The sequence below is a fragment of the Mus musculus genome, chromosome 14 (genome assembly GCF_000001635.26).
Source record: "Mus musculus strain C57BL/6J chromosome 14, GRCm38.p6 C57BL/6J".
In the NCBI taxonomy this organism is placed as follows: domain Eukaryota; kingdom Metazoa; phylum Chordata; class Mammalia; order Rodentia; family Muridae; genus Mus; species Mus musculus.
Genome location: NC_000080.6, coordinates 44161901 through 44175284, shown reverse-complemented (window position 1 = coordinate 44175284; position 13384 = coordinate 44161901). Strand labels below are relative to the sequence as shown.

At 39.9% G+C, this 13384-nt stretch overlaps 1 protein-coding gene across 2 annotated transcripts; it reads left to right on the top strand.

Moving 5' to 3' along the window:
- Positions 1–2682: 2682 nt before the first annotated feature.
- On the top strand, positions 2683–12224 carry 4930503E14Rik (RIKEN cDNA 4930503E14 gene). 2 transcript variants are annotated; one of them, XM_006519637.2, is made up of 5 exons: positions 2683–2805; positions 4002–4111; positions 4841–5003; positions 5988–6119; positions 11323–12224. In XM_006519637.2, the coding sequence occupies exons 2-5, from the start codon at positions 4087–4089 to the stop codon at positions 11429–11431; spliced, it is 429 nt and encodes a 142-aa protein (XP_006519700.1). In that variant the 5' UTR covers positions 2683–2805; positions 4002–4086; the 3' UTR covers positions 11432–12224. The 2 variants fall into 2 exon arrangements, with proteins under 2 accessions (XP_006519700.1, NP_083407.1); NM_029131.3 differs by lacking the exon at positions 2683–2805 and having other exon boundaries at positions 3914–4111; positions 11323–12118.
- The last annotated feature ends 1160 nt before the right edge of the window (positions 12225–13384 follow it).

The following is a 13384-nucleotide window of genomic DNA, read 5'->3' as shown; positions in this document are numbered from 1 at the left end:
GGTTTTGAACCAGAAACTAGGAAACAGGATAAAATTTAAAGTGTAAGATTAAAATATTTTAAAATAGAAAAAAAAATTGAAGACCCAGAAATTTAACCACACATTTGGACACATGATCTTTGACAAAGAAGCCAAAAATATACAATGGAAAAAAGAAAGCATCTTCAAGAACTTGTGCTGATCCTACTGGCAGTAAGTAGGTATGTAGAAAAATGAAAGTAGATCCATATTTGTCACGAGGAATAAAACTCAAGTCCAAGTGGATCAAAGACTTAACATAAAACCAGATTCTCTGAATCTAATTGAAGAGAAATTGAGAAAGAACTTCAAACTCACAGGAATAGGGGCAAATTTTCTAAGTATGCTCCAATGGCTCAGGTTCTAACATCAAAAATTGATAAATGGGACCTCATGAAACTGAAAAACTTATGTAAGGCAAAGGGCATAGCCAGTAGGACAAATTGGTAACCTACATATTGGGAAAAAAATTCACTAACCTTACATTCCAAAATATCTACAGAACTCAAGTAGCTAAACACCAAAAAGAAAAGAACCCAGTCTGAAAATGTCATAAAGAACTATAGAAAAAATTCATAACAAGGAACCTTGAATGGCTGAGAAGCACTTAAAGAAATGTGGAAAGTCCTTAGTTTTCAGAGAAATGAAAACCAAAGCGACTGGGATTGGTATAAGGCCGTATAATTTCCAATAAAGAATGGCCAAGATCAAAAACGGGTAAAAGCACATGCTGGTGAGAATGTGAGAAAAGAGAAACAAAACTTCATTTCTGTTGGGAGTGCAAAGTGCTAGGACAACTATGGAAATCAATCTGGAGGTTCCTCGGAAAATTGGAAATAGATATGCCTGAAGGCCAAAGACTTACCTTCGTGGCCTATGGCTTCCTAAATTCATGTTTCACCCAATGGCTTATTATTTAGATCTTCCTATTTGGCTTCGACTTTGATCGTGGTAAGCATTTGGTCTCTTTGATTCTCAAACAGTTCTCTGTCCTCACACAGTTTTGAGGTACTGCCAGCCCCAGGGACATATTTTTTCCTTCAAATTTCTCCAAATCTGGGGACTTCTAATATTTGGGAAAATGAGTGACAAAAGCAATGTATGTTGAGCACTTTAGTGTCCAGTGTGTATGAAACTATGTGTGTTTAGATATGGTAAACCTCTAGAACATACTTTATGAAAGAAGCAGTATGCTCTTAGGTTCCCTGTTTGACCTCACTTAACTTTGCCAGCTTTGTGGGCTGCTGTACTGCTGCTTGGAGAACAAATGGAAACTCCTGGAATAGATGCCTCATGTCTCATTGCCTTTGCCAGGCTTAGGACACTAGTGGGAGTGGGTTTGATGGGACATTAACAAAACCAGGGCTTCTTTTGAACCATCTGAATGCAGTACTATGTTCCAGGACAGCTCTGTATGAACTTCTCACATCCAGGAAATGGAGCAAGAGGAAAGCCAAACAGAAGGCATCCATTTCCAGCACCCTCAACACCTTTTCACAGGACGGGGTAAGTTGACTTTGGTAGAAGAGATGTCCTGAGATAGTTGCCCCTCATCTGATCAGAGAATAAGAGTTCATGAATTTTGGGGAAACATTGTGATTGTGGGGTTGCAGTAAGCATCATGTAATGTGAATGAGCAAAAACTATATTAATACTAAAACAAAGTTAAAGTATTATCAAAATGGGGCAAAATATATTTTTCTACTAACTCTAGTATGTATACACTGACAAACACTTTAACATCTAGAATGGCTAGATGTTGTAAAGTAGGGTGACTTTGTCATTAACACATACTGTGTACATAGCAAAGATGAATAAAATGGAGGACTTGCATCCCAAAGATCCATTACTCCCCTCACATCAAACTGACTGTGCCACCTTTAATAGAAATCTGGAGGCTTCTTTGCATCCTGGTCTCAGGGGTCATCCATAATACAGTACCAAACATGCTCTGGCTATGTGTTCCTGTGTTGCTGGCAGACTTCTGCCTCTGGGTTCAGAGGCACTGAAGGGCCAGCTTTGGCCTTCCGAGGCAGCCATTCTTTCAACTATACTGGGCCCTCTGCCACCTAAATGGAGACTTCCACAACAGCCTGTCATCTCAAAAACAGAAGCTAAGTTAATCCAAAATATTGAGATACCACTCTACAGTCATGGTGAGTTGGTTACATGAGACCATACAAGGTAACTAATGTCTCTGTGAGTGTTTTCCTTATTTGAAAGTGAGTAATGAGATCGATCATCTGAGGAATAACCACTTCTGACTAACATGAATGATAGGATTGTACAGAGCATGGGCTTAACGTTCTAGGTACAGTGCAAATAACTGGGGCAGTTAACAACAAAAACCAAAGGAAACAATAGGAACATTAACAACATTTTTTAAAAAACCTTCTTAGTGCTGGGATTAAAGGCATGTACCCACTTGGTTAGCTTTATTTGTAATAAAAACCAAACAACCCTATTACAGTTCTCGCAATTGCAGTAGAGGGAGCTGTGTGATACTGTGTGCTGCTTCCTTTCCCCAGATACCTCAGGTCTTCAGTCTCCTACCAGGTGAGCTGGACCTAAAAGCAGCCTAGTTAACCTTCCTACTGGCATGGGATGATTATGCAAAAATCCTTTTCTTGATAAAAAAGAGCATGTATGGAGTAGACCCCTTGTTGGTGCATCCAGAATCCTTTAGGCCAGGAAACAACCAAGCCACAGATAGTGAAAAACCAAAGGAAAAATCACATTGCCAAAATATGGGCTCCATATTGGAAGAAAAGGCCCTCAACTTCTAAGGTATCAACAATATCCACCCCCTCAATTGTGAGCTCTGCATGTTGGTATTGTGTGACTCCAGGTGGTAGTCAAAGGCAGATGTCTTCCCACAAAAGACATACATGATTTTTCATCTTTCATCTGTGAGGACAGGTTGCATGATAGCACACATTCAGCACACCCAGCATAAGAACACAGAAGCCTCAGATGACAGAGCCAAAGGGACTCCATCCTGAACTTATGGACCCATTAAAATTGAAGTTTAACCTGAACTCAGGCCATTCCACTCCTTGCCCTACCTCCTGAGATTTATGTTTGCTATGAGTAGAGTATTATGATACAACCCCAGCATCCTCATGCCTGCACTTGGGAATTCAGGAAGACTGATATTAGAGAACTAATGGCTATGAGGCTACAATGCAGTACAGTCCAGGTTGACCTTTGCTCAATGATGCCCACTTTAATTGTCTGGTTTTATTTAGAAAGGGAGGGTGTGCAAGTTAATAATTTGAAGATGGGACAGAAGGTTTACCACTTTATATTTGTCCTGTCGCTGAGGTTGTATGTTCCAAAGAAAAGGGAGTTTTTCCTTGCAAAAGATGGGATTGTAAATGGGAGATTTTGTGAAACACATGGATATGTATATAGGAACAATGCCAACTATCAAGATATGCACAGTAAGAAAATATTATCCAGGTTTTATACAATTAAAGGTATTGGAGAAAGATATTGGCCTTTGTGAAACAGGGAAAACCTGGGGAATTAGACCGTATGTCACATGAATTCACTCAGATAGTATATTTATTATTGAGAAATATCTCATCCCTAGAGATCTGGATGCTAACAAAAATCTCTTATGCATGTCAGGATCCTAATCAATGCTTCCCATCGAAAGCACTTGTCTTCTAATGAAGCAGATGAGAAAGCTCTGAATTTAGAAAGAGATTTTTGCCATAGGGTATTTGCCAGGTTACAGGAGAGGCTCCAGGAAAGGCACAACAGAAACTGGTCAATTTGAGGAGAACTAGATATCAAATAGGCCTTAGCCTTTCCCAGTGACATCACCAGTAATGCCTTCCTTGGACATTCTATTGTATCTAGGAGAGAACTAGAATCTTCTGTGACATCACCTGGGTTGTGGTTACAACAACAGCTTGTGGGATATTCCTTCAGTGCCTTTTGCGTTCTCAATCAGGCATGTTTTCCTGGCTGCGCAGGCTATTTCACAGGGAGAATGGCGATCAAGGAGAGACAAGACCAAGGCAGAAGGAATCTGCCATCCCTTCTTGTAAAAACAGAAGAATGAAATCATTCTGGGAAAGGCACAGTGAGTCCTGGGCTGAGTTGGGGAAATTTCTGGAACAGGTAGGCTTGAGCTGAGTCTTCCCTCAGTAGATATTAAGAACTGGAGCCTTGGACTTTCTTAATGACAGACCAAGAGAATAGAATTTCTGAGAATTCATTAGACATAGACAGGAATTGACAAGCCTGCAGCTCCTTTTCTAGTCGCTATTTAATTTCATTTAAAGTGTCAACGAATGCCCTGAGAAGGGTCTATGGGAATAACAATGTGTCCCTTATTCGTAGGGAGTTGAAGCACTTCACCTTCTAGATTACTGTAGGATACATGAGTCTCTGATGCAGAGAACAGAGGAGGATTCTAACCTGGTCATCTGTTGAGATCTCAGCCACTTTGAGTTTGAACACACGTGACTAGGTATTGATGGTGCTAAGCACTATGAACTTCAGTTTTTCTTGGCATAACATATGACATGAGCTGAAAATGTTCCCCAAATCTTTATGTCTGAGGCAGGTTATGGATTTCAGGGTAAGTGGGAATGCTATAAGGAGTATGGTGGTAGTTGTGACCAACAGTGGTGGTTGGGAAGAGGAATATAGATTAGCAGACCAGCTCAAATATAGCCTTTCTGCTTTTTCAGTGATTAATCCTGTCTCTAGCTTTTCTCTTCCTCAACCTTCTCTTTGGGACTCAGAATGGTCTCCCCTAGCCTGGACCATCAACTATGCAAATGCATTTGTGTTTATCTATCTTCAGTGTCTGCTGGGAAAACATCATCCCAAAATTGCAACATCACTAATCATATGAAGAATATGAATAAACTAGATGATATGAAATTTTATATCAGAAAGATAAATGCTGAGAGGTTAGAACTTTTTCGAATCTTGGACATTGACATGAATACTGATTTGAACTACAGGTAAAATTATGCCCTGTATCCTGTTGACTGTATTGTGTCCTCTCTGTAAACCCACATTTCCTCTCATAATGGAGTGTGTCATAATTCACATTCATTATAAGAAGTCTTAACAGTTGTTTAATTTTTGGATGAGATAAGTACTGTGTGTTCTATGGTCATCCTCTTTTGTATTTTCCATTGTGGGGCTTGGAGTCTGATTGGTTCTGTCAACAGCTGGAAGGACCTGGTCACAACTGCTGCCTTACTGTGTAAGAATGCAATCTCTGCAGGCCATTACTGCTTTACTCTAATCTTGTTCATTGTACTCTGAGACTATGGAACCTACCTGGATTTATTTGGCGTTTTAATTTTTTTTTTTTTTTTGTGTGTGTGTGTGTGTGTGTGTGTGTGTGTGAAGTTAGTTGTGTGTGTTTTGTTCAGGATCTGGGGTTCTGAGACCTTTGATGGGGTCTGAGGATTTGTGTGATACACAGTTTGTAGGGCATGATAGTGTTGAGTCCTTAGAGGCCCAAGTTAATCATCAGGGTACTTTGTTCCCTGTGTTTACCTTGGTATCACATAGGAATCTCCTGGGGTAGGAGGTGTTATAAAGCCTTTTTCTTTTTAAATACTAGTTATGTCCTCTGAGAATTCATATAGCAATAGGATCCTAGGATTATCCCTGCCTTAAAACTAAGAGGAGAAAAAAGCCTTATATCTAAGGACCAAAGCCTGTGGGACAGTCTAGTAGAAACATCGAACAGAACTAGTACATTCCTTCAGGCTCACATAAGAAGCTCTTGAAGGTCAGCCATCTCCATTTGATCCCCTGGCTCTGCTATCTTCTGCCCAAGATATTTAATCAGCACCAATAGGACCCACTTTAAAGGAGCAAGGATGTGGCATACAATTGGCTTGGGTAGTCCAGATACAGCCTTTTTGCACATGATACTTGATTGCTTAGTTCAGAGGATGATTTACTCTTTGGGCCATGCTCTACCACAGGATGAACATTGAATTCACCATCATCAAATCACAACATGAGAAGACAATGTTGGATATGGAAAAAATGACGCAGTCAATAAGTGATACCATTGAGAAGTACAAGGAATTCATAGAAGATAAGGATTCCTACAGGTGAGTCCCAGACACAGCTGAGACCCTGCACTAGGCAGGGAATGCTTGTGACCTTCTAAGACTTTGAACAAAAGTAAGAGCTCTAGTTTTATACTATCTGTTTCTTAATAGGAGCCCTCCCTTGAAGAAAGGGTCTTGGATTTGTACCTCTTGGACTCAGTTTTCCTAAGTGTGAAGATTTTCCAAGACCATCAGTCTTTATTCTTCCAAATTCAGGATCCTCTCTATAGAAACAATTTCCACCATGCTGGGAATCTCAAGCAATCCTGATCTCTAGGCTTCTGACAGCAGAGTAAAAGATCTGGGATCCATGACAAAAATCAAAAGAGTTTATACCTTTTGGGTCTCCTCTCCTCCCTCAGAGGGGATTTGCACTCTTCCTACTGATGGTTTTCTGGTACCACAGACATATAAGCAACCATGAGGTACATTTCCTCCTCTCTGATGTACGTGGGACATTCTTAGTGTCAGGGTTTTCAGAAGTCCTTTGATTCTTGTGGCATGTGGCTGGTCCCTGGATTTGACCTGCCTCTATTTTGGACTGATGGGTATACTGTGGTCTCTAGTCTGGGGCTGTCTGGTGATCAGGGCCCTTGCAGGGATCATAGTACTTGGAGGAGTGGCAGGTAAATGGAAGCTTGCTGGGAATCACCTTTGTTTGTTTGTTTGTTTGTTTGTTTGTTTGTTTGTTTGTTTGTGGTTCAGCTTCACACACACCTACCTCCTGAAAGAATGCAATCAATTGAAGGAAAAAGTAAGGATGTTGCTGAATAAGAACAGAAAGCTGCTGGTAGAGCAGGCCGACCTGGAAGCATCCTATGGTGAAGAAAAGAGGTTCTGTGATGAGTCCAGCAAGAACATACATCCCAAGTGCTAAGCAGTAGCACATAGGATGATGTGTATCAGAGGCAGATTGCCCTCATGGCTAACCATAAACATAGACAATCCAATGTAACAGTCCACCAACTTATCCAGGCACTCACCTGTTTCTCCTCCAAGTGTTTATTTAGGTGATCAACTACAAGGCTTTCTGTGGAGGTAGCCTTTTTCAAGAAACTATATGTTCAGCAAGCAAATTTTTCTGCCCTGCTATAATCTGCAGTTCACTAGGGGAGATTAGTTGATTACACATCACAGCTCTACATGATATTAAGTTTGAAGGATGCTGTGCTGGAGCCCTTCTTTAGATCAGTGGAGAGCTTTGAAGGAAGAAGTAAAGTTCTGAAGCTCATTTGCTTTATGGGGATCAGGTAGGATTCCAGGTAGGACATCGATTGCAGGGATGATAGCTTAGTGTAACTGACAAATAAGTGGATTTCACTGTTGCCTTTTGGAAGTTTTTGTCCCCCACTCCAACCCTTTCCCCTGTAGATCTTGATTCACACTGAGTGAGCCTGAGTAGCAGCTTGTCAGTCCTATTTTCTTTGAGTGCTGTTGGAGTTTTTATTCCTGGCCCTTGTGGTCTGGAGCTCACTGAATGAGCAGGGATGTAGGAAAGGCTTCTCACAGTCTCAGTTGGTGTGAGAGTTTTGAGGATTCATGAAATAATTTCTCCATATATACCCCTCATTCTTACCAAGAAGAATGTTCTTTAGGGATTTCTATTTCTCTAGTGAGAATACTAGAGTTGAAATTCGCAGTTTAAACATCTGCTCTGCATAGTCTAAAATATTTGTTCCTCTAGCATGACAGATTCTTCATTGTTTTTTGCTCCCTTGTTTTTATGTGTGTGTGTGTGTGCTTGTGTATGTGTGTTTATGGGTGCTTATGCCAATTTGTTTCTTTGTGTGTATTTTGTAAGGCCAGTTAAGGACATCTGATTTTGTGTAGTCATTCTTAACTTATTTCTTTGGGCCTAGGTCTCTAAAAAAAAACTGATACTTCCTGTTGTTTGATGTCCAGTAGACTTTTCATCTCCTGTCCACTACCAACAAATCATTAAACAATACTACTATTTTTAAAATAAGTATTAGATTTCTTAATTTTTCCTGCTTAGAGTTGTTGCCTGGGAGATTCTGGTTTGTCTTATTGGCTTAACCATGAGCATACCTAGAAGCCTACAGTGCATGACTCTGCTGACATTGTTTTGCTAAACATATTTTTGGACAAGTGTTTGTTTCAGGATAAATTCTCACTCAGAGTTGTGCAGAATGCTGCATTTTAAAAATGTCACAGCAGGTCATTTAACTAGATTTCTCCTGATTGATATTGAGGATGATTTAATATCACATGATATGTAATGTGCTGAAAAGTTCCTGAGTAATGACCAAAAGTCACAGTCTTAGTCTGATGCTAAAAAGACTCAGTGTAGGTTTAGTGAGGGGACTGTGATGAGTCAAAATGTGGCTTACTGAAGGCTATAGGTAGAAAGCTCTTTCTTGGCAATTTAGTGCTACGTTGTCCAGGATATCTGTGTAGAACTTGTAATGTCCTTATAGGACCAGCAAGTATTTGCATAGAAAAAGTTCCTGAAGAGGAGATAAGTACAGGTCAGGGCTGCAAAGCCCCCTTGAGTCTAAAAGCCTTGTACACATCATAGGTCCCACTACATGCTCATACAACAGAAAATATGCTAGATAAGAGCAAGAATTTCATTGATGTATGTGTTTTTCTGTCAGTCTGTGTGTGTGTGTGTGTGTGTGTGTGTGTGTGTGTGAGCTGTGACTCAGTGTGTTTATTCTAAATTGTGTGTTTGTGTAATGCAAAATGCCTTGTTAAGTGTTTGTGGTATGGATGCTTGAATATGCAACTGTGTTTGTTTGTGTATATGTGTTTGTGTGTCTGTTTGTGTAGACATGCAACCGTGTCCATCTCTAGCGACCAAGCATGATGAGTAAAGCGCCTGAGGTTTCAGATTGTACCCACGAAAAATCAAATACAGCAGTCCATTTTGTATGCAACTATACCTAGCTCCCAAGAGAAAAACAAAAGGACACAAAAGCTCATGTAAAGTCAGTCTTTCCACTGGCTAGGGGCCATATTACTGATCCTCATTGAAATCTTTTGAAGAAAATAATTGGAATATGGTACATAGAGTTGAGGAGGAGGTTGGTGTATAAAATCCATGTTATGTCCATTTTCTGCTCTAGAAAAATTATAAAGGCCCACTGTAATATCAGGTGGCTCACTGTGTCTTTTCAGCATTCCAGATTCTTTCCTCATTGCTTGCTACCATTGCCTTTCCAGTTTCCTCTACTCAGTAAAACTTTGCCTTATAATTTGGTTTGGATTCTAATCATTGAGAGATTGTGTTGCTTGTAGCTGTACATGCATCTAGCAGAATTTCCGTAGCTTTGGTGCAAAACAGGGCTGTTTCAGGAGCCCCTTGAGGGTCATGATAATCTAAAGAACTCACACTATGTTATCTGTGTAGCATTCTGCAATTGCTGTTATTCAAAATCATTTTCTCAGAGTTAGAATCAGCCTAAATGGGGGTTGGGAGAAATGAGGACCTTCAGACAGGTCTGGTAGTATAAAATCAGGTAGGTGTTTGAGAAGCAAGATTCAGAAAGTAGAAAAGAAGTTACCATTGACCCAGAGGTTCCAGAACAAGGAGTAGATATCCACAGAGTCTAGGGCACATGAGGTCTGTAATGATCCTCAGAGTAGTCCAGAAGAAGATGATATCCTGATGTCCATCTGCTAAAGAGTGAAAATATACTATGTGATGCAGCCCTTTCATGAACTATTGCTCAGTGTTAGGTAATCCATGCAAGTATTTGACCTTCAACTAGTTAGCCTCATCTTACTCAAAATATCCCTGACACAGTCACCTTAATGGGAGAAAATTGTTCCATTGAATCCTATTTATAGTGACTTCCTATTTTTCTGGGATCATACCTTTGGACACCAAGTCAGTCAGGCAATGACAAAGGGAGCCTCTAATGGAAGAAACTGTTTACTGTGGGACAAAACTGAAACAGTGAAGGAGAGGCTAGTCCACCACCACCATGTGATCCTTTGCTGGCAGAAAAGCCTACTCTACACAGCTTTTGGAACTTGCTAAGACAGAGTGGATAATATGCCAAGAACCCTGATACCAAATCTGGTTTATGAGGGGAAAGCTTATCACTGACTGAGCTGTGTATATGCTTTGCTCATTACGTAACTATCACATTCAAGATTTGTTTATTATGACTCCAAAATTTCCTGGGAGATTTTTATAATAGCATTAACTGGGGAAACTCAACAGTTTGCAGAAGTATAAGGTGCTAGTGTTATGTGAATACAAATAATTTGCATATTTGACAGAGTGCTCTATAACAGTCTTAGATGTACAGGTGTGTTGTTATGGTCCTTCATGACCATCACTTTTAAAATTCAGTTCCTAGCCATGGGAATATTTTCAGTTAGCACATTCTTTCTGATTTTAGGACCCATGCAGTGCCTGTGGATTTCATGTGATATGTTTTCTCTGGTTATTTCCAGATATAGGGGTTGATGAGTGGAACCCTGTCAGGATCCTGCACTAGAGAAATAATCATAGCCTTCACTTCAATTCTAGGCAGGTTCCCCATAAGGCATCCACATGGTTTTCTAGGTTGTTCACATCTATCTTGAACTCAGATTTGGACATTCCTACAATGTTATTATTTAATATATTATACATGGACTATTGGAGTAATATAGTGTTTTTCTTTCAAACTCTAGTACAATGTGTAGTTCATAGCTCAGTTTCTAGCCATTTTTAAAAGCTGAGAAATAATTACAAGCCCAAGTGCTCTATGACACTTGGGGATGCAGGTAATGACCTTAGCAGATGATAGGTCATAATAATAGTTTGTCCAGTGTTGTGTCCGGCCAGCAGATCACAACATGGGTTCTAGCCTGGAAAGGCATTTTGGAAACCTGGAAGAGAAGAGGGGCTAGTTGGCGAGATAAAGAAATGCAGCTAAGACAGTCATTCTGATCAAAGCTCAATTTTACTGTTTTGCATGCAATTATAAACAGGGGAAGGTGGCCCAATTCCTGCCAATTAATCTTGGAATCCAATAGCAGGGTGACCATGTGCATGGCTCCGAACAGCAAAGTGGCAGGTTCTAGCAGTGGGCATGGCAGAATGATTGAGCGGGAAGCTCCACCCCTGAGCAAGCAGGTTTCAGGCTGGGGGAGGGGAGACTACAGTCCAGCTGAATAGATCTAGTGTGGGACATAGAGCTGAATTGAAAAACACTAACCGGGCCATTGTTCCTTCCTTCCCTAGGTGTGAAATACTCCAGCAGAAACTGGAACATGGAACAGACCAGGACAAGGTCTCCTTCGAAGAGAACATCTGCGTGTGCGAAGCAAATATTTCATCTCATCCCCAGTAATCATGGCTATCATCTGCTGCATTTTCTTCCTGTATTTTTGTTTCGTTGGAATGAATAGCCCTTAATTTCATCTGGGCTCTGGCTCAGCAAGACTGAGCATGTAGAGGGATTCAGACATGTGCTGAGACACATCAAGAGCTGCTGGGAAAGCAGGAAGCTTCTGAGAGTAAATTTTTCTTGTCCTGATAGGTCATCCAGGAAAATTACAAAATCATTCTACAAAATTGTAAAGAGTTTGAGCCAAAGTCGGTAACAGGTTTTCTGCTTAGTCTTGGGTGTCCTTATTCTTCAAAACCATACTCCAAAAAAGGAGACCTACTAAAATTTCTCTTGTAAAGATTGTTACCAGAAGTAACTTATTTTCTACTGTGTTGCCAAGGGCACTCATTGGCTGTAAGTCTTTGCTATAAAATAACAGCAAAAGAAGGCTGTTTAGCACAATTCTTGTTTTTGGATTTTGGTTTGAGCTTTGATTACTTTTGTTCTATGATTTTCTTTCGTTTCATTAGAAGTTTTTTGTTTGTTTCTTTGCTGTTGTTTTGTTTTGTAATTGATTTAATATTTTGATAAGGCTATACACTGTACATATTGACTGCCCACTTTTAGTTACTATTGAATAAATTGGATGTATTCTTATGATTAAAACAGTGATCTCCAGCTCTTCACTCATAATAAACTTCTTTATTCAAGTGTGGTGTCACCCTACTGAAATCTCACACCTATGGATCTCTGTATGGGGCTTGGGTTCCATAATGACTTCTCAGCCAGACTGAGCTACAAAAGCGGTTGATTTTACATTCAGTGTGGATAGTGTGTCCAACTCTGTGGATACCTATGTCATGATGGAAAAATTACCCATATTGTATCCTTGCATGTCAAATATTTAGCTGCTGCTAATATACTGTGGATGATAGTGTTGAACAAATTAATGGGAAATATATCAATATTTCTGAAATGTCTTTCAGGAAATAAAAACATATTCTAAGGGAATATAAAAGCTGTCAGAAAACATAGACATGTATGCTTCTGCTTTCCTTCAAATGTTCTATCAGTGGTAAGGACTAGTAGAGATATTCAATTTTAGTACCTTTTGAGATAGAAAATTTTTTTGGTGATTTTGTTGTTTTTCTTGATTATGAGAGTGAATTTTGTGCTTGACAATACATTTTGTTCCTTTTTGCGGTTTTAACACAAGCACAGTGTGTAGTGTAGTATTCAGTATCCAGATGTTTTTAAAAGCTGAGACAAAATCCAGGCCCATACCCTCTATGAGTTTTCTCCATCAGTTTTTCCCCCCCTAGTGGTGATTCTGTTTGTTATTTGGATTTATTTTATATTTATGCATGATTTGCCTTCTGTAGGTCTGTGCAACACTTGCATGCCATTTCCCAAAGGCCAGAAGAAGTTATTGGGTTTCACCTGGAACTAAAATGACAGAGGACTATTAGATGCCATGTGGGTCTTTGAGAAACATATTCTCAATTGAAGAGCTATTTCTCCATCCCCTAATATGGACTTTTGTCCTTCTTTGTGTGCTATATTAGTGGAATGGATCATACCTATAGAAAGTGTTTCTTGAGGTATTTTTAGTTTGTTGTAAAAAAGTAGAAGCACCCATTTCCTTTCAGAGCCAAAGCAGTTTAGAATGTGATTTGAAGTTTCTCTTTGGATCAGAGAAGCAGGTTTTGGGAGCAGCAACTCCAGGTAACAGGGACAAATCATAGTGCAGAGCTCAGCACTGACACTACCACAGGAAAGTGGGCAATGCAGAGAATACTGGCATAAGACAATAGAGCTGGTGCCAAGTTAAAATCTTGCAATTGCAGTGGCTCTGAAAATGACATAGAGCCTTCCTATATGGTGGCTGAATGGACTCCTCCATTTCATTACAAAAGGAAACATGGTATCCATTTGAGTAGCTGGTGTGTACTGGAGATCCAAACCCTGCTTTGC